General features: G+C 37.0%; 4 protein-coding genes and 1 pseudogene across 4 annotated transcripts; 4 read left to right on the forward strand and 1 right to left on the reverse strand.

The window, feature by feature from the left end:
* The first annotated feature begins 51 nt into the window (after positions 1-51).
* On the forward strand, positions 52-6539 carry LOC111879027 (MACPF domain-containing protein At4g24290-like; annotated as a pseudogene).
* LOC128129278 (MACPF domain-containing protein At4g24290-like) lies at positions 5174-6228 on the forward strand. The gene is made up of 2 exons (XM_052767898.1): positions 5174-5461; positions 6067-6228. The coding sequence occupies exons 1-2, from the start codon at positions 5174-5176 to the stop codon at positions 6226-6228; spliced, it is 450 nt and encodes a 149-aa protein (XP_052623858.1).
* A 1649-nt stretch (positions 6540-8188) lies between the features above and the next one.
* Positions 8189-16663, forward strand: LOC111878999 (MACPF domain-containing protein At4g24290). Its single transcript, XM_023875469.3, has 3 exons — positions 8189-14146; positions 14226-14377; positions 14458-16663. Exons 1-3 carry the CDS (start codon positions 13861-13863, stop codon positions 15109-15111), a joined length of 1092 nt encoding a protein of 363 aa, XP_023731237.2. The 5' UTR covers positions 8189-13860; the 3' UTR covers positions 15112-16663.
* On the reverse strand, positions 12460-13171 carry LOC128129279 (uncharacterized). Its single transcript, XM_052767899.1, has 2 exons — positions 12964-13171; positions 12460-12917 (listed from the first exon to the last, which is right to left on the reverse strand). The coding sequence occupies exons 1-2, from the start codon at positions 13169-13171 to the stop codon at positions 12460-12462; spliced, it is 666 nt and encodes a 221-aa protein (XP_052623859.1).
* A 3334-nt stretch (positions 16664-19997) lies between the features above and the next one.
* Positions 19998-23828, forward strand: LOC128125925 (uncharacterized mitochondrial protein AtMg00810-like). Its single transcript, XM_052767900.1, has 3 exons — positions 19998-20130; positions 20181-22005; positions 22097-23828. Exons 1-2 carry the CDS (start codon positions 19998-20000, stop codon positions 21182-21184), a joined length of 1137 nt encoding a protein of 378 aa, XP_052623860.1. The 3' UTR covers positions 21185-22005; positions 22097-23828.
* The last annotated feature ends 91 nt before the right edge of the window (positions 23829-23919 follow it).

The raw sequence follows: 23919 nt of genomic DNA on the forward strand, positions 1-23919 counted from the left end.
ATCATTAATACATTATAGAATAACTTTCAGCCGCCCTATGACTTTCATTGACTTTCAATGAGGCTCGATGTTGAGAATAACAATAACAAGTTTGGAGATAGCAGTGACAACGATGACAAGTTAGGTCGCCGGAGTGAGAGAGGGAGGTTTGACGGTGGATTCCTGTTTATTAAATCCCCTGAATCTGAATCCCGTAGGCCTCACATCCAGCTCTACCATCTAGGGTGTATCGATCGTCGCCAGCACTGGTTGATATGCACTTGTAGATTTTTCTTTTGAGAAATTGAAGTTAAAAATGGCGCTTAAGCTTCCAGCTGCTGAAGCTGCAAATGTTGCGATTCAGTCAATTGGATGTGGTTATGATATGACGTCAGATTTGAGGCTTAAGTATCGCAAACGTCGTTATGATTCAGATGTTGGTAATAATCCATATCGAAATTGCCGTTTGATAGAAATTGAGGAGGATGAATGCAGAGACATTGTGCTTCCTGGTGGACTTCTACTCCTCGATGTTCCCCAATCCATCAAATGTCATGAAGGCGAACATAGGCGACTTCATTCTAATCCTCTTTCTTTTCAGCTGGTATGGATTATGGATAGTTTTACTGTTTTTTTTTTTTATTCCTTGTGCCATGCATATAAAATAAAATATCAGCATTAATTACTATGCAACTGTTAGGTATAAAAAATTTAAATGATTGGTTAGCCACATAAATGAGAGAAGTTTCTGCATTTTTTGTATGCAAGATGTCTCAGCAATTCAATCAGGAATTATCATTATCTGGCAAAATTCCTTCAGGCCATTTCAATTCCATGTTTGAGTTTTCTGGAAATTGGCCGAAAGATGCATCAAGTACTAAAACCCTAGCTTTTGATGGTGTTTTCTTCTCTTTGTACGCTGTTGCATTAGAAGAATCTCCAACGGTTCTTTGTGATCATGTCAAGAAAGCTGTTCCATCTTCATGGGAGCCTGCATTGTTAGCAAGGTGAGGTGCAGACATTTTCATACACTTAAATCTTTCAATGCTGAAGACTGTTTTCTTCCCTGAAGTAAGATTTGGAGAAGCTAATACTATGCCCATTAAAGGAAGGGTTTGATGCAAGAAATAGCAATGTACTTACATTGATTTGTTTACTATAGCATGTTTGTATTTTAAAAGATCCACCCAATTATCGCAATGTCATTACAATTCCTTAATAATGGGAAGTCAAATTTTAAATGGCCATTTAGTAGATTTTTACCCCATCTTGTGCAAAACGTAAAACAAAAACACATCATACCATTATATTATGCAAGTCTAAGACGATTAACTCAAAGTTGCAGCATTCCCCTATGAAGAGCCTTTAAATTTGTATTTGTGTCGTTTGTTTATATAACTCTGATAAAATTATTTATCTATTTTCCATGTTCTCCTTTTTTCTTCCAGGTTTATCAAAAAATTTGGCACTCATATAATTGTGGGTGTAAAAATGGGTGGAAAAGATGTTATATATATGAAACAGCAGCATGCATCATCCCTTGAACCTGCTGATGTACAGAAAAGGTTATAGGAAATGGCAGACAAGAGTTTTTTGGACTCTTGCTGAATTCATCAAGTATGGGCTTATTAGAGATGCTCCATTTTTTTAGTGGCAAAAAAAAAGAACATGCAAGCTTTGATATCCAGGTAAATAGATTAATTTGTTAAAATGATAATCTGTGAAACAAAAATTGCAATTGTAAATGCAGTAAACAGCAATGTACTATGTATTTTCACATTTTTTTCTTATTTTTTTGTAATTTCTTTTCATTTTTTTTTTCCAAAAATCTAACCGTATAACTACAGAGTGATAAATATTGACATATTTAACTAATATTTTCATGCTTTTTAACAGTAATCACAATAATCAGCTAAGAAGGACTTGCAGAAGGAAGCCATGTTCCTAAGTGTCAGCCTTTTGGACAATTAGCAATAATAAATGCCAAGGGGTTAAAAAAAAGCAGCACTTTGGATGATTTAGTCGGCATCTCTTTGGTCACTTTTATCTGTGTATGAATTTTGTAGTTCATAATAACAGTACAATAAACAAATGTTGAAATTCAACTGAAGAATTTTTTTTTTACAAATCCAACCCCGCAACGCGGGATTCTTCCCTAGTTTTAAATTAATTATAAAGTAAAGTTCAATTAATTAAAAAAAATCAATAAAAATAAAATATTAAATTAATTGTAAAATCAAATTAAATTAATCGTATGTTATGAATGATATGTTAGTTTTACTAAGTGTTTTTGGATTTTAATGGTATGTTGCATTATGTTTATATTATTCTACAAATATCCCTTTTGGATTTGTTTTAAATGGTGTATATAAAAAATTTTTGTGGAAAATATTAAAAAAAGGGCTATAGAGACGACATGTCGTCTGTATAGCTTTATAACTGTAAAAATGATTTTTCCATTCCAAACGACATGTCGTCCATATTGATCAACTTTTCCAAACAACAAGTCGTCTCTATAGGATCACACTTTTACGGACTACATGTCGTCGGTATAGGGTCCGAATAAAACTTTTCTTTATTTCCACAAAAGTCAATCCCGACGACCTTTTATAGACGACGTGTCGTCTAGACTGGCTATGCTATACCGACGACACCTATCCCGACGACATTTTCGACTTTTAGCGACGGACCTATACCGACGACTTTTTACAGACCACATGTCGTCGGTATAAGTTTTAGAGACGATAAGTCGTCTGAACAGAGTCCATAATTGTCGTCTGCATAGGGCTCGATCCTTGTAGTTTCTTCTTTAGATGGTTATGATCATTTGTCTTGGTTTTAACTGCAAAAACATGGCAACATACTTTCATTGATTTGCTTATTATAGCATCCTACCTTTATTTCCTCCTATTCTAGCCTTATTCTTCAGGAAATCTGCCCAGTTAGAGAAATGTCATACACATACATAGCAGTTTAAAAGTTATAATTGGGTAGATTTTTCCAGCTACCGAGACGATGGGCCCCTACATTCAGTGAGTGGTCCGTTGGTCCACAACATGAGCAGCAAAGTACAACATCTTTACAGTTCAGCTTTTTTGGTACCAAGCTCTACGTGAACACCAATCTGGTAATTTCCTAATCTTAGAACTTAATTGCAATTCCGATGATAGGAAATTACTTCCTGACTGTTTCTAAATAGGTCGATGTAGGTAAGATGCCCGTAATGGGACTCCGGCTTTACCTCAATCCTGAAAGAAACCATCAGTTAGAGATCCACCTCCAACACCTCTTCGGCGTCCCAAAATTCTTCCATATAGCAGATTCCGTATCCGGAATCGGAACCTTCAATTCCGATTCCTACGACAGTACATTCTACGAAAAGGTCCAAGGGAAAAACTATGACCACGTCTGCACCGCCCCGGTCGAGTCCGAATACGGAATCTTCTCAATCGTAAATGGGGCCCAGCTACATGTCGGAGATCACGGGTTAAAAAAAGTCCTCTTTTTACGCCTCCGCTTCTCAGAACTACTTGGTTGCACCGCAAGGAGGTCGGAATGGGAGTCTCCGGGCCAGATGTCGGAATCTTCAGTTTTTTTCGAGGAGGTCATCCCACAACAGTTTCGAGTCCCACACACCCGGTTCAATATTTTTCGAGAAGGCCCGATGGAGATGATGCCGAATTTATTAAAGATTGTGGATATAACGGAGATGAAACGGGGCCCACAAGAAAGCCCTGGGTATTGGGTCGTCACAGGGGCTAAATTTGTAGTGAACAAGGGAAAGATTTCTCTTAAGGTCAAGTACTCTTTGCCTCATATATATGTTAGCCGATGAACAAGTGGCAGATTAGGTGGTGATGTGGGTCATTTTGAACTCGTGTTTGGAGCTACAAAATTTCATCTCTTGTGAAACCAAATGTCAAGTTATGTGGTTTCATCGTGATGTTGAAGTAAGTGTTAAAGTCCGTGGATTGTAAAGAAATCAATTAAAAGATTTTTTTGGGTGTAATAATTTCTAGATACACAGTGTGCAAAATTTGCACATGAATTTGCAAATTTATCCTTCTGTTTGATAGAGAACTAACGTTTCAAATGTACATAGATTATAGATATGTGTCTTGAAATGCACTTGTGGATAAGAACGAGTTACAGTTGAGTTGCAGATTCAAGTAGGAGGCCGGAACACAAGTTTTGTGAAAACCCCAAAACTAAAAGTACGAACACCCAAAAAATTTCATTGTAAAACATTATTTACATAGGTAGTGTACACAATTAACAACGGGATACAAGTCATATCATACAAGCCATAGTTACTACAAAATTCCTAATTTTTTGCGGTTTATCAACCATGTCTATCGTTAACATACTAATTTTTTGCGGTTTATCAACCATGTCAATTTCTATCAAACGCCAAACACCCCTGGAATATGGACACTTTTATATCCCAACGGATTACTCTTTGTTCTGTCCCTTTGGGATCATGAAGATAGTTCGCAGTGACACATATCTTGAGACTTTTCCACCATGTGAGATTAGGAGCACTTAAGTGGCGATCTAGGCTTTCGTGATATGCATGCTCATACACAAGGATCTTCTCACCATCCTCATCACAAAATCCCAGAAGAGAGATGAGGTTTTCATGTGTGTAACGTGAAAGCATCAGGATCTCTTTCAAGAACTCAGGGTTTCCGACCCTTAAAAGCAACCCTGATTTGGCCTTTCGAGTGAGAGAGTAATCCTTTGTACACGTTCCCAAATCCAGCTTTTCCAATAACGGTGGTGTTATCAAAGTTGTTGGTAGCTGATTTTATCTCTTCCAGTTTGATTTTAAGATGTTGATTCTCTACCAGAAAGGCACTCATTGTTTGTTGATCAGATCGTAATTACAAAATTCAAATCTATATGATGGAAGCAATTGCAAGTGCAGGAGATGAGGCTTCCATTGACTTTCATAAAATTGTATGGGTTAGGTGAGATGTGGAGTCAACTTGTTGAATAGTCAACGGTGGTCGCCAGAGTGAGAGGGGAGGGCGGGCGGTGGATTCCTGTTTGAGAGAGTAATTTAATCAAATCCCCTGATCTCACATCCAACTCTACCATCCAGGGTTTGGGAAGTATTAGAGAAGAATCGATCGTCGGCAGCACTGGTTGAGATGCACTTGTAGATTTTTCTTTTGAGAAATTGAAGTTAAAAATGGCGCTTAAGCTTCCAGCTGCTGAAGCTGCAAATGTTGCGATTCAGTCAATTGGATGTGGTTATGATATCTCGTTAGATCTGAGGCTTGAGCATCGCAAACGTCGTTATGATTCAGATTTTGGTAATAATCCATATCGAAATTGCCGTTTGATAGAAATTGAGGAAGATGAAGGTAGAGATATTGTGCTTCCTGGTGGGCTTCTACTTCTCAATGTTCCCAAATCCATCAAATGTCATGAAGGCCAGCATACGCGACTTCATTCTGATGTTCTTTCTTTTCCGCAGGTATGGCTTATGGATAGTTTTACTGTTTTTGTGCTCTGACAAATCTTCCTTTCAATTACTACAATCCGCTATGCAATATGTAAAAAAAAAAATAACATTTCATCTAAAAATGATTTATTATTAACATCTTATAAAGTCAATAATTTTAAAAAAGGGTTTGCATATATATAAAAAAGACTTCTAAAACATTTTTTTGTTAACTGTTTGAAAATAAGATTTTAAAAAGTCATGATTTATTACTTTTTAAAACAACTTATAATTATTAGCTTGAAAAAGAGATTTTAAGAAGTCATGATTCCTTTTTGGTCAATTTTATATGTATAAACTAAGTCAAACATTTTTTAAAAACCAATTTATTGATTTATCGACATTGACTTTTGTCACTATAAAAAATAATCCAAACATTTTTTTTTTAAAAACTTTTTTTTCTCACATTCATAAATCAATAAGTTCTTTTGCCTAAAAGTTACTTTAGGGTTTAAAATGAAATCCCAAATATCCTCTAATTGCTATGCAACTGTCAAGAGTCAAAAATATATGTGGTATAAATGGTTGATTCGATATATAAATAGTACAAGTTTCTGCATTTTTTTTTGTGTGTGCAGATGTCGGAGCAATTCAACCAGGAATTATCATTAGCTGGGAAATTTCCTTCAGGCCTCTTCAATTATGTGTTTGATTTTTCTGGAAATTGGAAGAAAGATGCATCAAGTACTAAAACCCTAGCTTTTGATGGTGTTTTCATCTCTTTGTTTTCATCTCCGTGATCATGTCAAGAAGGCTGTTCCATCTTCATGGGAGCCTGCATTGTTAGCAAGGTGAGGGGCAGACCTTAAATCTTTCAATGCTAAAGATTGTTTTTCTTCCTTGAACCAAGATTTAGAGAAGCTAATAGCAATAAATAGCAATGTAGTTGCATTAATTTGGTTATTATAGCATCTTACTTTTGTTTCCTCCTATTGCAACGTTGCATTTTAAAAGATTTACCCAGTTATATCAATGACCTTCAATTTACAAAGGAATTTTCACTGCTTTAATTAAGTAAGAAAATAATTGATGGTGTTTTCCTCACATCTTATATTGTTTGTGTGTGTCTATCGTATACCTAAACAATAATTGGGTATTAAAAAAAGTTTAAAATTACCATTCCTTAATAACGGGAAGTCGATTTTTGAACGGCTAATTAGATCTTTTTACTTAATCTTGTGCAAAATGTTAAAGGAAAAAACACACACACACACATCGTACCTTATATTGTGATTTGTATAAATCTAAGATAGTTAACACAAAGTTGCAACATTCCTTTATGAAGAGCCTTTAAATTTGTATTTGTATCATCTGTCTATATAAATTATGATAAAAGTATTTATGTATCTTCCTGGTTCTGTTTATTGTTTAATCTTCCAAGTTTATTGAAAAATTTGGCACTCATATAATTGTGGGTGTAACAATGGGTGGAAAAGATGTTATATATATGAAACAACATTATGCATCATCCCTTGAGCCTACTGATGTACGAAAAAGGTTACTAGAAGTGGCAGAAAAGAGATTTTTGGACTCTGAACACGTTTCTCAAAATTCCAAGGTACTTTTGTTATTTGTAGTTTATTCTTTAGCTGATTTATAATCATCTTATCTTTCAAACAATCATTTATTCATCACTTTCCTTTCTTTCCATTTTAGAATACACGGTAAAACTTTCGAACAATCATTAAATTTGAACGACTTTCCTTTGTTGTCCTCACGAAACAATTGATACGCCTCTTTAAGAGTTTATTTAGCACTTAGTCCCCTTTTCCTTTGGAGTTATAGGTTGTTGTACAGCCCATTCAACTTCGTAACATTCCTCACAATCTATCGAAAATTTTGAATCCGGTTGGTGCTTAGTACAGTAGTCGTCACCTTCCCCCATTTGTGCGACAAATCTTCCGTAATGTGTAGCCATAAAGGCTCAATCGATTGTGCGTTTACTTCCTTTTCATCCTCGAATATGTCGACCCATGCTTGTGTCAGCAACAATTCTTCCCTCGGAGTCCACCCTTTAAGGTCGACCTTCGTTTTAGTTGTCGTTTGTTCTTTTCCTTTGTGGAGTGGAGGGGGTTGGTCCTCCAAGATGTCTTCGGGTGAGGGAGTTGAGTTTCCTGTATGAAGTTCTCATCCAACTCTTCATGGAGGGTTTGGGTTGGAGGGTCGTAGGATGGGGTTGGGCTTTGTGGCGCAAGATGTGGTTGGGTGGGTGAAAGTTGATCGAGCGAGAAAAGTCACAAAGTTGTTGATCATCTTCGGTGTATTATTTGGCATTTGCATGGGATAGTATTGTTGAATAATTTGATATTGAAATTGTAGAGGGGCTTGATTAGGGCATGAAGTTGGGGACGATAAACAAGAATGGGAGATAGAAAGCAAAAATGTTACTAATTGGCGTAATTTAACTAGAAACACGAGATTTTCTTTGACTATATTTGGGAGGGGGAGGGGTGGGATTCATTTTTCTTGTAAAAAAGAATGAAATATTAAGAAAATGAGAAAATATGGTGTGAGTTTGATGGTTAAAATAGGTGAGTACTGATAGAGTTGTAGATATATATATATATATATATATATATATATATATATATATATATATATATATATATATATATATATATATATATATATATTGACCGTTGGCTTAAAAAAATTAAAATTTAAAATAGTCAACCATTGGAAGAATAGAGAGATGGGGAGGGGGAAGGGAGGAAGTCATCTCGTAAGCAAAAAACCGCATTCCAGGGTGTAGTGTTAGGATGTGGTGTTCCCTATTGATACACCATTAGTGATGAACGGTTGAAGATTTAAATATCCTTAAATGCCCTGGACTGGCTAGAAAAAAAAGGCACCTATCGTTGTTTTAAGTATTTTATTTTCAAATAAATTTATATATTTATATAATATAATAAAAAAATTGGACCCTATACAAGTGACCACTTTACTCTTCCCTCAGCGCCCCCTATAGATTGCACCCCTAATTGATAATGGATAGAAAGAATTGTTAGTAACTTCTGACTCGATCTTATACATGCGTGCACTCCGCACAATCCCCGTACATATATTATAGTACAAATCATGAAGCCCCTTAGCTCACATGTTGGTTCCAGTTACTTAAAATGACATGGTGATACTAAAATCACCAACTATCCTTCCCCATTTTAGTGTAGCCCTTGAACAAACATAACCTTATCAAACAAACCAAACTAGTACATAATGAAAATATCGAAACGATTGAATTTCCACTTAGTATCATACATTTGCAAATACTCGAGAATCAGGTTGTTCTAAGAATTGAACCCATCAACCCATTTGAATACCGGAAAGTAATATACATACTAGTTTATTGAATTTCTAGCATAATACAACTTGACACAATTATAAAGCTGTGTGTCCCAGTCCTCTCATAATCGTATCAAGGTCAAGTCCACAACCTCTTGAAATGCGGCTACACTTCACAATCACGTAGGTAACTCCTTTCCATGTATCCGCACATACATTTATCAAAGGAAGTATTAAGAAGTTAAACTTCAACCTGACTAACTTGCAGAACCGAACACATACCTGGGATGAATACTTCATGTGTTCCAATCTATAAGTATGAGCTTTCCACATCGAATTCAACTCCTAACATTATATTAGAAGGGAATTGGGACATTATAGAATTAAATGGACTTTAAGCCCATCCCAATTACAGACTTGTGCACTAAGTCTCTTGTCAGACCTTTAGTCAAGTGATCTGCCAAATTTTGTTGCGATTTCACAAACTCAACCGAAATCACACCATTCACGATTAGTTCTCTAATCATACTATGTCTAACACCTAGGTGTCTAGACTTGCCATTATAAACCTGGCTATATGCCTTAGCCAAAGCGGTAGCACTATCACAAAGGATAGAAATAGGTGCTATCGATTTAGACCACAAAGGAATCTCATAGACTAAATTCCTTAGCCACTCCGCTTCTTTACCAGCAGCTACTAACGCAACAAACTCAGATTCCATTGTTGAGTTTGTAATGCAAGATTGCTTCTTGGAAGCCTAAGAAATGGCACCCCCCCCCCCCCAAGTAAGAATACCCAACCAGAAGTTGAGGAATGGTCCTCATGTTGGTAATCCAACTTGCATCTTAATGACCTTCTAAAACCGAAGGACTCCCCAAGTAACTCAAACCATAATTCATGGTTCCCTTGAGATACTTAAACACTCTATTCACTGCTTGCCAATGTTGAGCACTAGGATTGCTAGTGTACCTGCTCAACTTACCTACAACAAAAGCTATATCAGGTCTGGTACTTGTCATGACATACATCAAGCTACCAATAGCCTTAGAGTATTCCAATTGCGAAATGGGAACACCATTATTTGGCATTAATTTCACACTTGGGTCCATAGGAGTACTCACATGAGAACACTCGGTAAAATTAAACCGCTTGAGAATTTTCTCAATATAATGACTTTGAGTCATTACCAATCCTTTGTTCATCCTCTTAATTCTTATTCCAAGAATTACATCAGCCTCTCCTAAATCTTTCATGGAAAACTTGGATGATAACAATTTCTTTGTTTCATCCACTTGATTTTGGTCGGTACCAAAAATCAACATGTCATCTACATATAAGCAAATGATCATTCCAGCTCTAGTAACATCATCAAATCTACTATAAACACATTTTTCACATTGGTTTGTCTTGAAACCAAAAGACAAAATCACCTCATCAAATTTTTGATGTCATTGTTTTGACGCTTGTTTCAACCCATACAAAGATTTGACAAGTTTACAAACCATATGCTCTTTACCGGGCATAATGAAACCTTCTGGTTGTTTCATGTAAACTTCCTCGTCAAGATCACCATTTAAAAAGGCTATTTTCACATCCATTTGGTGAGTAACCATATTATGAATACTTGCCAAGGCTACCAACAATCTAATAGTAGAAATACGTGTAACTGGAGCATACATATCAAAATAGTCAATACCGGCTTTTTGTCTAAAACCTTGAATGAATAACCGGGATTTGAATTTGTCACTAGTCCCATTAACATTCATTTTCTTTTTGAAAATCCATTTGCAACCAAGTGGTTTAGAACCCGGAGGCAAATCAGACAACACCCATGTGTTGTTCTCAAGAATTGATGACATTTCATCATCAATTGCTTCCTTCCAAAAGGCACTATCACGAGACTCCATGGCCTCTTGATAAGTCTTAGGATCATCTTCAATACTATAACAATAAGAGTATTCAAGATTAATTTCATCCCTTGAACCTTCCACCAAGTACAGTTGGAAGTCGGATTCAAAATTTTTAGCAATTTGGCCTTTTTTGCTTCTACGAATATCTTGTGGTTCTTGCACGATACCACCATCTCGACTTTCTGAATTTTGCTCTTTATTAGCACCAAAAGTCAGATCCTTAGGCCTTTGAATCGATGAAAATCTCATCTCATCAAAAATTGCATCCCGCGATTCGATAACAGTGTTAATTGGGACCGAATCATTAGGTTCTATTACATAAAACCTATATGTCTTGGAATGTTCAACATATCTAATGAATATAAAATCAATTCCACGTTCTCCTAAATTTTTCTTTTTGGGCTCGGTAAGTTTTACAACTACCCGACATCCCCAAACCCGAAAATAACTCAAATTCGACTTTTTCTTGAACCAAAGTTCATATGGGACTGTTTTGTTCCTTTTATTTGGAACCCTATTTAACAAATAGCAGGCCGCTAACATGGCCTCTCCCTAGAATCCTTCACTCAATCCCGAGTAAGACAACATCGAGTTTACCATTTTCTTTAAAACTCGATTTTTGCATTCAGCAATACCATTCTGTTGGGGCGTGTAAGGTGTCGTGGTCTCATGAATGATACCCACTGATTGGAAGTATATGGGATCCATATATTCACCTCCCCTATCAATCCTGAGACATTTAACCGGAATGCCCAATTGTAATTCCACCTCGGTTTTGTATATTTTGAATTTATCTAAGGCTTCATTCTTAGAATGCAACAAATACACATAGCAAAACCGAGTGCAGTCATCAATAAAAGTGACTACATACTTTTTTATTCCCTAAAGAAGGAGTGGAATGAAAATCACACAAGTCACTGTGTACAAGTTCGAAAACAGCTGAATTTCTAGTGACACTAGGAAATGGCTGTTTTGTCACTTTTGTAAGCATGCATGTTTTACATATATCAGATGTTATATCAAAGGCTAGAATTAATCCATCTTTTGACATCTCATGCATCGTTCTAAAGTTGACATGATCTAATCTTACATGCCAAAGCATAGATTTATCAACATTAGAAGGAGAAGATACAAATGCAGAATTCTGAACAGGTAGTAATTTGTCAACAATATTCAAACGAAACATTCTATTATTTAAATATCCAAATCCAACAAACATTCCACCCTTAGACAAAACAAACTTATCCGACTCAATAACTTGTTTAAAACCATCAGAATTCAAAAAACTAGAGTTAACAAGATTCTTACGAATCTTGGGAACAAACAAAACATCAAATAACCTAATTGTCTTTCCAGAAGTAATTCAAGACACACGACACCTAAACCACAAATAGGAATAAAAGAATCGTCTCCCATTTTTAGCATCGATCCATCTTCAGGCGGAGTTAATGTTTCAAACATCCGTTTATACGTGCATACATGGTTCGTTGCTCCGGAGTCGTTCCACCAAGAAACATCATCATCCTGCACATAGAATGATTCAGGGATAAATGAAACATAATAAACATAATTCTGATTAGAATTATCAAAGTTAGTCAAAAACTGACATCCTTTAACTTGAGCCCAAAAACCCGTTCACTTTCCCATTGGCTCTACTGTTTTCCAGCACCATTGTTGCCCAAATTCACACGGCAATCACGTTTGCAATGCCCAACTTGATTGCATCTCCAACAAACCAGATCCTTTCTCTTTTTGTTGGAGTTGCTTGGGACATGTTCCTACTTACGTTTGCCATGTCCTTTGTGGTTCTGGTTCCTTGGTTTGTTTTCAACCATATGAACCGAGGGCTGTCCAGGTTCAACTTTTCCTTTGGGTTTTTCAGATTTGTCACTTTCCTTCGCACAAATAGATTCTTCAATACGAATGTGACTAGCAAGTTGAACCAATGACAGTTCCTCCTTTTGATGTTTCAAGTTATGTTTGAAGTCTTTCCAGGACGGAGGCAGTTTGTCAATGATAGTGGACACAACAACGGATTCATCCATATTCATACGGTGCAGTTTAAACTGACCGTATATGCCAAGGAGTTCATTGTATTGTTCAGTGACAGACCTTGAATCTTCCATCTTATAATTATCAAAGTCACTGACTAGAAACTTCTTGCTAGAAGCATCCTCGGTAATGTATTTCAGTTGAAGAGTGTCCGTCCCACAACTCCTTGGCACACAAGGCTTCACTATGGATATCAAATAAAGAATCAGACATATCGTTCAGAATGTGACCTTTGCAGATGTAGTCATCATTGTCCCACTTCTGTCTCTTTCTTGTCTCTTCAGCCGTCTCAACCACACCTTCTGCAGGATCTACCGGTCTTGGAGTAGTTAGCATGTATGCTGCTTTCAGAGTGATTAGCATGAAGTGCATCTTTTTCATCCAATGCCTGATATCGACACCTTCAAACTTCTCAAGCTTGGCAAACTTAGTGGTCATCTCCCGGATTGAGTCACACATCTCCAGAAATAGAAATATCAGTTTGAATGTAGGGAATATAAGGGTTTGTAGTGGAGATCTGGATACCAACTTGGATCGTGATATCACTTTCCGAACTGATATTTCTACCCTATGCCTGGGTTACAAGAAATTCAGCCTAGGATAATCCAAGTGGACACTTACGTTTCTAGGCACAGAAAACGTAAGCCAGTATGCTAGAGGATTCTATGAAAGTATGATGAAAACAAGAGCTTAAGATCGTAACCCTCTTCTGGAGAGGAAGAGCTGTTTAAATATTAAACACGATTAGGGTTTCATTAGGGTTGGGCCGTCGTTAGTTGCTTTGGAAGCAAGTAATGTCAATCCGAATTTAATGAAGATTTAGGGTTACCAAAAACTAACGAGTTTCGTTAGTTTTACCATAATCAACCTCAAGAAATTGAATTTTCCATTATGTTCCCAAATGTAAGATTCGGTGAGAATTCGTTAGTTGTACCATAATCACCCTCAAGGGTTTCATTAGAGCTTTGCCCCTTGGACCCCACTAGGGGCGTTGCCCCTAGACACCGCCAAAGGGGCGCTGCCCCTTTGGAATCCCGGACCCCGACTAGTCGTTGAACCGGCTTCTGACTCGATCTTATACATGCGTGCACTCCGCACAACCCCGTACGTATATTAGAGTACAAATCATGAAGTCCCTTAACTCACATGTTGGTTCCAGTTACTTAATATATATCACTGTTCATTTCAATTATTTGCAGGATCAAATACAGTGGAGTGATGACAAGAACCTAAAGCATATTTATAGAAGGAGAGGTGGGAGTGATGATAGGAACCTACAACATAATGAGTGGTTACAAACGGTACAGTCTGAACCAGATGTGATCACAATGTCCTTCGTTCCAATAACCTCTTTGCTAAATGGTGTTAGGGGAAGTGGATTCTTAAGTCATGCCATAAATCTCTATTTACGCTGTGAGAAAATGATCCTTTTACCATCCTATCCAGATTACGTTAATTTGAGATAAAATTATGATTTTAAGGTTGTTTATAGATAAACCTCCATTCGAAGAGCTTCACCAGTTTCTGGACTTCCAGCTACCAAGACAATGGTCCCTTATATTCAGTGAGCAGCATGAGCAGCAAAGTTCAACGTATTTACAGTTCAGGATTTCTGGGCCCAAGCTCTACATATATACCAATCTGGTAATTTCCTAATATTGGAACTTAAATTTGATTCCAATGGCCGGAAATTACTTTCTGATCATTTTACTGTTTCTAAATAGGTCGATGTAGGTAAGATGCCCATAACGGGCCTCCGACTTCACCTCAATCCTGATAGAAACAATCAATTAGAGATCCACCTACAACACCTCACCTCTCCCCCAAAATTCTTCCAACTAGAAGACTCGGTAACCAGAATCTTAAATTCTGATTGTGACGATCCCAAATACTATGAACGGCTCCAAGGGATTATCTATGACCACATCTGCACCGCCCCGGTTGAGTCCGAAGACAAATTCTCAATCGTAACCGGAGCCCAGTTACAAGTCGGGAATCATAGGTTCAAAAAAGTCCTCTTCTTACGCCTCCAGTTCTCAAAAGTACTCGGTTGCACTGCAAACAAGAATCCAGAATGGGATGTGTCTCCAATCCAGAAAGCGGAATCTTCAATTGCTTTCACGGAGAAGGTCCTCCCACAACAGTTTCAAGCCATTCACGCCCCACTGCACGAACCGAAGCTTGTGGTCCATACAAAGAAGATGCAGAAGCTATTACATCTTGTGGACACGACGGAGGTGAAACGGGGCCCACAAGAGAGCCCAGGGTATTGGGTTGTCTCAGGAGCTAGACTTGTTGTGGAGAAGAGAAATAATTCTCTTCTTATATTACATCAAAAGATCTCTCTTGAGGTTAAATACTCTTTGCTCGATTGTTAATTCGATGAAAATGTGGCCGATTAGGTGATGGTTTAGGTCGTTCTGAACTCGTGTTTCGAGATGTCACGGTAATATAATGTTTTCAAGAGTAACATGCTACATAATTTTGCCACTTGTGAAACGAAATGTCAAGTTATGAGGTTCATTGTGATTGTAAAGACCTCAAAGCGATTTGTTTGGGTGTACTAATTTCTAGATACACATACGCTTTTTGAAATGCAAAATTTTCAAATAGATTGCATATTTATCCTTCTATTTGATAGGAGATGAAGAAATGCTTTGATGAAGAACTAACAATTCATATGCACATAGATGTGTGTCTTGAAACGCACTTGCAACAAAAGGACAAGAACAAGTCATAATTACAGACTGCAGTAGGCGGAACACAAGTTTTGATAAACAAAGGGATACAAGTCATATCATAAAAGTCATAGTTATTCCAAAATTCCCAATTTGATGTATTCTTTTGCTTTTAATAATTGCCAACCCCGTGTTTTTTCAACCATATGTGTTATTGTTAACATACTACTTGACTAGCATCAAACAAGTCTCATGTCTCAATTAGCTAAATTACTATTGTGCATCTTCTTGATGGTTTCATAGTTCATTTATAATGTTCTCAGGTTCAATTGCCAGCCACACAGTAGCTAATCATCTTAAGTAGTCAAATTCTACCATCACTACAAGTAGGTTCCAATCAACTACTTTGAGCATCATGAAACTGCATAGAACTGACTTGATATTCTTTTATGATGAACCTAGTCAGTTTGCGTGAATCTTTAGACAAGAAAATTGTTCTGCTTAGGATGATTGACTCTAGTTGAAATGTGAAAATCTTTAATTTACTAAACAGCCTTGTCAGCTTCGAATAAATTGACTAATCAACTTGAGATTTTCCTTTAATGGAACGATCACTGAAACATTTGCATGAATATATTGAGTGACACACACACACACACACACATTTTGTGTGTACAACTTGCCCAACGTTAGGGTTCTTGGTTTGTATGTTGTAAACAAGAAAGCATGTGTATCTTGTTTGAGGTGACAACATTTTGGAAGTGCAGGTTATTGAAAAGGGTCGTTGAGTACAAAAAGCCACGTCTTTAAATCTGAAACAAGACATTTTGTGTTTGAACATAAATTGTTAAAGAATATTGATGATTTTAGAGTCATTAAGTCATTTTTAGGTAACTGGTTGGATTCCCAACTTGATTCATGTGAAGGCCCCCAATTCCACTCTAATTTTCGCAAAGCCATACTTGCTGGGAGCATATGACATTTCTTCCCATTGTTTGCAAAAGAGAACTACTGTGAACCATAACTGTGTTAGTACTTGTTTTGAAATTCTAGTAGCTAGAACCTTGTTCATATGCTTGACAAATGACAACAACTAAATTATGTTTATGAATATCTTAAAAATGGTAGGATTGAATCATTTATTAGCTGTTGTTTGGAATTGGATATATAATGTTTAAAAAATATTTGAAAAATGACTGCGCATATAGGGAAATAAACTATAAAAACTAAATGTAGACAAAGTTGTAAAAAGTTAGGATGTAATGGGAAAAAATTCCTTTCCTCGACATTGAGTGGTTCTTTTGGCATCAAGTAAATAGAAACAATCACAATCATATATAGCTTACCCGATTAAGCACTATTTTATACTATTATGTATATTGCCTGAGTGACCATTTTAGCGTTTTGTCTAGAAGACGACGATCGGGTTATTTTGGGTTAGAATTATAAGTTTAAGGTTGTTTATAGATAAACCACCCATCGAAGAGCTCCATCAGTTTCTGGAATTCCTGTTACCGAGACACTGGACACTCTCTTCAATGATTTGTCCCTTAGTCCATACATGAGCAGCAAAGTGTAATAGCATCTTTACAGTTCAGCTTTTTCGGGCCCAAGCTTTACGTGAACAGCAATCCGGTAATGTCCTAATTTTGGAACTTAATTAATTCTAATTCCGATGACCGGTTATTATTTTCTGTTACTGTTTCTAAATAGGTCGATGTAGTAGATACGACGCCCGTAATGGGCCTACGGCCTTACCTCAGTCGTAAAAGAAACAATCCCTTAAAGATCCACGTGCAACACCTCTCCTCCCTCCCAAAAGTCTTCCAACTAGAAGATTCTGTTACCAGAATTTTAATTCCGATTCCGACGGCCGTGGACATTACAAAAAGGTCCAAGGTAAAAACTTCGACCATGTCTCCACTGCCCCGGTCGAGTCCAAAGACGAATTCTCAATTGTAATGGGGGCCCGGTTACATGTATTAGGACTAAATCAACATAATCAATTACATTAAATAGTTGATTTATTTTATCTTGTAAATTATTCTCTGTATATCTTCCTGTAATAACTTTATTTTGTTAATATATATTCAAATCCTCCCATATTGGTGAGGTATCCCTTTCAATTATCACATGATATCAGCCAAACTTCTCTCTCTCTCTTTACGTTCTCCATTCTCCTTTCTCTGTAACTTTGACTAATCTGCCATGTCTTCTTCCTCTTCAACCACCGACAGCACCCTCCCAATGGCCGCTATTTTGCACATGATTTCTTTTAAACTCTCCTCTAATAACTATCTTCTCTGGAAAAATCATATGATTCCAATTTTCACTGTTCAGAAACTCATGGGACACATTGATGGGTCTTCTCCATCACCTCCTCCTATTATTGTTACAACAGAAGGTAAAGAATCTCCCAACCCTGCTTACTCTGTATGGCGTGATGCAGATCAAAAGGCTCTCCTTCTCATCAATGCTTCTCTCTCCGAAGAAGCAGCGGCTGAGGTTCTCGGTCTCACTGTTGCCCACTTTGTTTGGTTGGCTCTTGAAAATGCCTACATTCTGTCGAGCGAATTCAGAATCTCCGTGATCAACTCTGGCAAATCACCAAAGGTACTACTTCTGTTTTAGAATTTGGTCGAAAATTCAAGGGTATTTGTGACCAACTATCCGCTATTGGTCATGCTGTCGATGACATGGACAAAGTTCATTGGTTTCTTTGCGGCTTGGGTGCATCTTTCGAGACCTTCTCAACATCGATTTCAACAGCCTCTACACGCCCCTTATTTCATGATTTACTCTCTTAGACAGAGAGTCATGAAATGTTTTTACACTCTCTCCATGGATCTGTTGCACCTCAGGCTGCCTTCTCAGCCCAGTCATCAAGTGGTAAAAACCGTGGTGCTCCTTTCAATAACAATCGGGTCCATTCTTCAGGCGGTAAAGGATGTGGGAAGCGTCCTCCTCATTGTCAGTTATGCAGAAAAAATGGTCACTATGCAAATCAATGTCCTAATCTTGCTTCTTTTGCCTCTCAAGCATCAACATTAGATGCAAATCTTGCACAAGCTTTTCAGGCACAATGCCATGTTACCCAAAATGCACCAGATTGGTATGTCGACTCGGGTGCAACGGCTCATATGACTCCTTCTCCGGACAAGGTTAATCATGCTAAACCATACATGGGTGATGCAAACGTGACTTTTGGAAACGGTAACTCTTTCACCCTGTTCCCGAGTTCAACTTATGGAGAGAAAGGAAAGGAAATGGGTGGAAATGAGAAGAAAATAAAAGAAATTGGTGTTCCTGAGTTTTATTAAAGGAGGGAATTGGAAGGAAATGGGAGGATCACTTTCCCTCCTAACTTTCCTTCCGATTTGGGAGGATTTGGAAAGAAAGAACAAAATGATTCATTTGAAGATAATGGGACACATTGTCGAAATGGGTCTCGCTATGCTCTTCAATGCACATGTTCCGACACCTTATTGGTGGACGCTTTTAGCTCTGCTGCATATATCATAAATCGTCTACCTACACACATATTAAATAACAAGTCTCTATTTGAGCTTCTTTTTCTTCGGCCATCCACGTACAACAATTTTAGAACCTATGGTGTTTGGTTTATCCTTATCTTCAGGATTACTCTCCTAACAAGCTTGCTCCTCGAAGCATCCCGTGTATCTTTATTGAGTATTCTTCTCAACACAAGGGCTTTCGTTGTTTGGACCCAGTCACTTCTCGTATTTATGTGACACGTCATGCTCGTTTTGATGAAGATTGTTTCCCTTTTTCGGGAAACCTCACTACTAAGGATCAAACCTTGTTGGACTTAATAAGGTTTTTTGATAACAGTTCTAGTGTGACATCCTCACCTACTGTTGCAAAAGTCTCAATAGAGCCGACTATGCCATCTCGACAGCCTTGTTCCTCTTGTTCAATTATGGAGCAACCTTCTTTTTCAGACCTAATAGCTCAACTGTAACCCAATGATGGACCGCAGTCTCCTCCTAGCCCACTTCATGATGGTGAGCCGATCGATATGTCTAACGCTTCTGATCCAATACCACAACCGCAACAACCGTTGAATACAAACCAACAATCTATTTCAACTCATCACATGACTACACGAGCAAAAGCTGGGATTTTCAAACCTCGACACCAATTGGATTTAGCTCATACATCTTCTCATGCACTTTACTCGACTTTATTTGCTCAAAAGGATCCAAAAGGATTCAAATCCGCTGCTAAAAACCCAAAGTGGATGTTAGCAATGCATGAAGAAATGATAGCTCTTCAACAAAATGATACTTGGGTTTTAGTACCGTGCTCGGAAATATCTTCGGTTCCAAATGGGTGTTTCGCACAAAGTATCATTCAGATGGATCGATTGAACGTTTCAAAGCACGACTTGTGACTCAAGGATTTACTAAGTTCCCGGTCTTGATTATTCTCTTACATTTAGTCCCGTTGTTAAGGCAGCCACGGTACGTATTGTCTTGTCTCTTGCAGTTATCAATAAATGACGTCTTCATCAACTCGATGTCAAAAATGCTTTTCTCAATGGTTATTTGAATGAATCTGTATTTATGGAACAACCACCTGGTTTTGTCGACCCTCGTTTTCCTAATCACGTTTGCAGGTTAAAGAAAGCATTATATGGGCTAAAACAAGCTCCGCGAGCATGGTTTCATCGTCTTACTTCCTTTCTTATTGCAAACGGTTTCACGTGTGCTCGGTCCGACACTTCGCTTTTTGTTTTTAAACGGTAGCGTGCATTATTTATCTTCTTGTTTATGTTGATGATCTCATTTTAACCGGCAACAACGAACAAGTTATCTCTTCGTTTATTACTAAACTTCATCGAGAATTTGCAGTTAAGGATCTTGGTGACCTAAACTACTTCTTGGGTCTTGAAGTTTCATATACGGATGATGGCTTATTTCTTAGTCAGTCTAAATATGCGCATGACATTCTAGACCGAGCAAATCTTCTCCATGCTAAACCCGTAGGCACACCTCTAGCCTCCCATGAGATATTCACGTCCACTGGTACCTCATATTCTAATCCAACAGAGTACTGCTCGTTAGTGGGTGTGCTTCAGTACTTGACCATTACTCGACCTGATATCTCATATGCAGTTAATCAAATAAGTCAGTTTCTTCAAAACCCTACGATAGATCATTTTCAAGGTGTCAAGAGAATTCTTCGTTATATCAAGGGCACCGTTTCTTTTGGGCTTACTTTCAAAAAGCCTAATGACACATCTATTTTGGGTTATTCGGATGCTGATTGGGCTAGATGTATAGAAACCCGAAGATCCACATATGGTTACTCCATTTTTCTTGGGGGTAATCTAGTTTTGCAGAGTGCTAAAAAGCAGCCTATGGTTGCTCGTTCAAACTGTGAGTCGGAATACCGGGCAATGGCAAACACCGCTGTTGAAATCGTTTGGGTCACTCACTTGTTGTGTGAACTTCATGCTTTACCTCCAGATCGCCCAACTCTATTATGTGACAAACGTAGTGCTCTATTCCTAAGCCAAAATCCGGTGTCTCATAAACAGGCAAAACATATTGATCTTGATTATCATTTTATTCGCGAGCTCATTTCATCTGGCAGATTGTGTACTAAATTTGTTCCTACCAAGCTTCAGGTGGCTGACATCTTCACAAAAATTCTTCCACGTCCACAATTTGAATTCTTTCGAGCTATGCTTTGTCTTGGACCACCACCGTCTTGCTTGCGGGGGGATATTAGGAATAAATCAACATAATCAATTATATTAAATAGTTGATTTATTTTATCTTGTAAATTATTCTGTGTATATCTTCTTGTAATAACTTTATTTTGTTAATATATATTCAAATCCTCCCATATTGGTGAGGTATCCCTTTCAATTATCACAACATGTTGGGGATCACAGGTCCAAAAAAGTCCTCTTCCTACACCTCCACTTCTCAAAACTACTCGGTTGCACCAAAAATAGGAACCCGGAACGGGATGGATTTGATGGGAAAAACGCAACCACAACGGTAAATAACAATGCGGAATAATACTTCGTATGACTAAACTATTCCCGTCTTGAATGAACCTTTTAGGATGCAAACAAACAGGGTATTTTCACTTGCTCAAAACAGTAAATCCCCTCATCTAATAAATAAGTACTAAATTGCCACGTGGCAATCATTAAGAACCCTCCCATCTAATTTTCCCGCTCAAATAACCAATGTGAATTTCCGACTTTACCCTTGATATTGAAGTATCCTTCTGGCATCTTAACTTCCTTTTTTCCTCCTCATTCCACTTTGGTTTCCTTTTCTCTTTCTATTCAAATTCAAAACTCAAATACAAAAAAATACGAAAATTATTCTTCAATCACCCCTTATCACGCCTCTTCCTCCTCTAATTTCTCATTCGGTTTTGGAAACCAAATCTCCATTATATACGCCAAGCCATAGCTATCTATATTAATGTTGTCATCCTCTTTTGAAATTTTCATTTTTTTCTCCACTGACCACAAACTTCGATCACTACAGTCTTCTTTTGTTTTTTATTTTTGTAGATTTTTCTACTGGTTATGGACTTCAGGAGTAGGTATGTATTTTCTCTCCATCTATATTAATTTTGATTTTGGAACTCAATTGTTATACTACTTTTGAGGTTTTTAATTGATATGTCTATGCAGTTGGGTTAATTTCTCTCTACATCTCCAGAAATCAACGACCAAATCGTATCCAAAATTGAATCTACAGGTAAGGCTCAATTCCTACTTTTAATGGATTACTAATACACCTCTGCCACCTCCATCTACAAACACTTAGCACTTCAATTTCTCTCCAATCAAGCTTCTTCATCTTCCTCACAAAGCCAATGTAGTCCTCGAACCCAATTAGGGCGAGGTCAGTATATTGTTTGTGGTTATGAATCACTTTTGAATTTTTGATTAGTCCTCTGATGGGTTCGATCTAAAGCTTTTAAGGGGAAAATGATTTTCTTATAAACTTCAATTGGGTTATAAGCATCGGTAATTGGTTTGAATTCTACAAGGGGCATGTCGAACCTAACATGATTGTTTCTCTATTGTGTTTCAAAATTTTATGGTCTTTTTAAAATTGATATCAACTTACGTTTTATTTTCTGAACACCATAATTATCCTAATTGTAATTTATACAAGAAGACTATGTTAAGAATGCAATACAAGATGCATGGTTTGAAGCAAAGTAAAAATTATGAGTAAATCGATCTACTAACCGCCATGTTGGTAACTTTTTTCTTGAATGGACGGTCGAGGTAAATGAATATTTTTTGGTATATCAGTATCATCTTTTTAGCTTAATATTTCCTTGCTAAAATTTTTATTTTGACAAATTGCATCCAGAGAATATAAGTAGTTTAAATATATGGGAAAATGAAATGAACATAATGATTTTTCTAAATGATGCTCTGGTCATGGAAGTCTAATCTCTGGGTCCGGGTTATAACATAATTTGATATTTGAATGGGCTCTGCAAGAAAATGGTTATCACACACCAGATCATTTTTTTGGTATACTAGTACCAATTTTTATAGCTCAATATTTCGGAGTTGTCAGTACTTTTTATGCTGTTTTAAATGCTTTACATTTTAAAATTATAAAATTAATAATGGTTTTTGTTTCTTCTATTTAGTAGAGAACTTGAAAACATCTCCTCCTCTTTAATTATATTCTGGACCATTTTGCCCTTGGTGCGGCTTTGGTGTTTTTCTCCAATTTTGGTATTGATATGGTTTTAACTAAAGACTCAGAGTTACTCTACATATTTGTTAAGCAAAAAATTCCACCCTTGGCGAGAGAAGACTGTTTGATCCAATACTTGACCATATTGCCCCTGGTGTTGCTTTGTGGCTTTAGTGAAATTAATTAGGTGTTTCCCATGTTTACAAACCAAGACTTCACAAGAACCTTACATACTTGCTATGCAAAGATATCAAGGTTTATTGATTTTCCTGGTGATGCTTGGATTCAACACTTTAGTTCTTATCTCCTGTTTGTTGATCAGTGAGCAAACACTGTCTTTTTTTTGTGCTTTGTGCTTTGGTTTGTTGATATTAATTGTTACTTTTTTTCCCTTTTATGTTTATCTGTATCAATTCTTTGTATTGTTCCATCCACCAGCTGGTCAATTAATATTATTTTAAATATATTGCCTTCAAAAAAAATGTAGTAGTGGCTTTCAATTCCTTTATGCCCTTGAAAAGAGCAAGGCATATGAACTTCATATATTTTGTGGTAATGGAGTCTTATAATCAAATATGAAATTCGTATATTATGTTTAATTTTCCTGATTATTGTATGCACAAAACATGGAGACTTATGTTAGAGGTCCTATTCCTAAATAAATATGCCTCCACATCTTCAAATGTATTGGCACATGGCTACCCCACTAACTTGACTTCTTACATCATCACAATAGGAGAGTTTAGTTACCATAATTTGTCTTTCATATTTTAAAAGTATTATTTTCAAT

This window comes from Lactuca sativa, chromosome 9 (genome assembly GCF_002870075.4).
Source record: "Lactuca sativa cultivar Salinas chromosome 9, Lsat_Salinas_v11, whole genome shotgun sequence".
Classification (NCBI taxonomy): domain Eukaryota; kingdom Viridiplantae; phylum Streptophyta; class Magnoliopsida; order Asterales; family Asteraceae; genus Lactuca; species Lactuca sativa.

What these genes read in the sequence shown, in the direction of transcription:
- LOC128129279 (XM_052767899.1), bottom strand. Translation starts at nt 13,171, where the DNA reads ATGACCACTAAGTTTGCCAAGCTTGAGAAGTTTGAAGGTGTCGATATC. An exon ending in TGATGACTACATCTGCAAAG is followed by an intron (nt 12,918 to 12,963) that starts GTCACATTCTGA and finishes TGATATCCATAG; the next exon opens with TGAAGCCTTGTGTGCCAAGG.
- LOC111878999 (XM_023875469.3), top strand. Translation starts at nt 13,861, where the DNA reads ATGAAGTCCCTTAACTCACATGTTGGTTCCAGTTACTTAATATATATC. An exon ending in CATAAATCTCTATTTACGCT is followed by an intron (nt 14,147 to 14,225) that starts GTGAGAAAATGA and finishes GGTTGTTTATAG; the next exon opens with ATAAACCTCCATTCGAAGAG. An exon ending in TCTACATATATACCAATCTG is followed by an intron (nt 14,378 to 14,457) that starts GTAATTTCCTAA and finishes GTTTCTAAATAG; the next exon opens with GTCGATGTAGGTAAGATGCC.
- LOC128125925 (XM_052767900.1), top strand. Translation starts at nt 19,998, where the DNA reads ATGGAACAACCACCTGGTTTTGTCGACCCTCGTTTTCCTAATCACGTT. An exon ending in TTCCTTTCTTATTGCAAACG is followed by an intron (nt 20,131 to 20,180) that starts GTTTCACGTGTG and finishes TTTAAACGGTAG; the next exon opens with CGTGCATTATTTATCTTCTT.
- LOC128129278 (XM_052767898.1), top strand. Translation starts at nt 5,174, where the DNA reads ATGGCGCTTAAGCTTCCAGCTGCTGAAGCTGCAAATGTTGCGATTCAG. An exon ending in ATGTTCTTTCTTTTCCGCAG is followed by an intron (nt 5,462 to 6,066) that starts GTATGGCTTATG and finishes TTGTGTGTGCAG; the next exon opens with ATGTCGGAGCAATTCAACCA.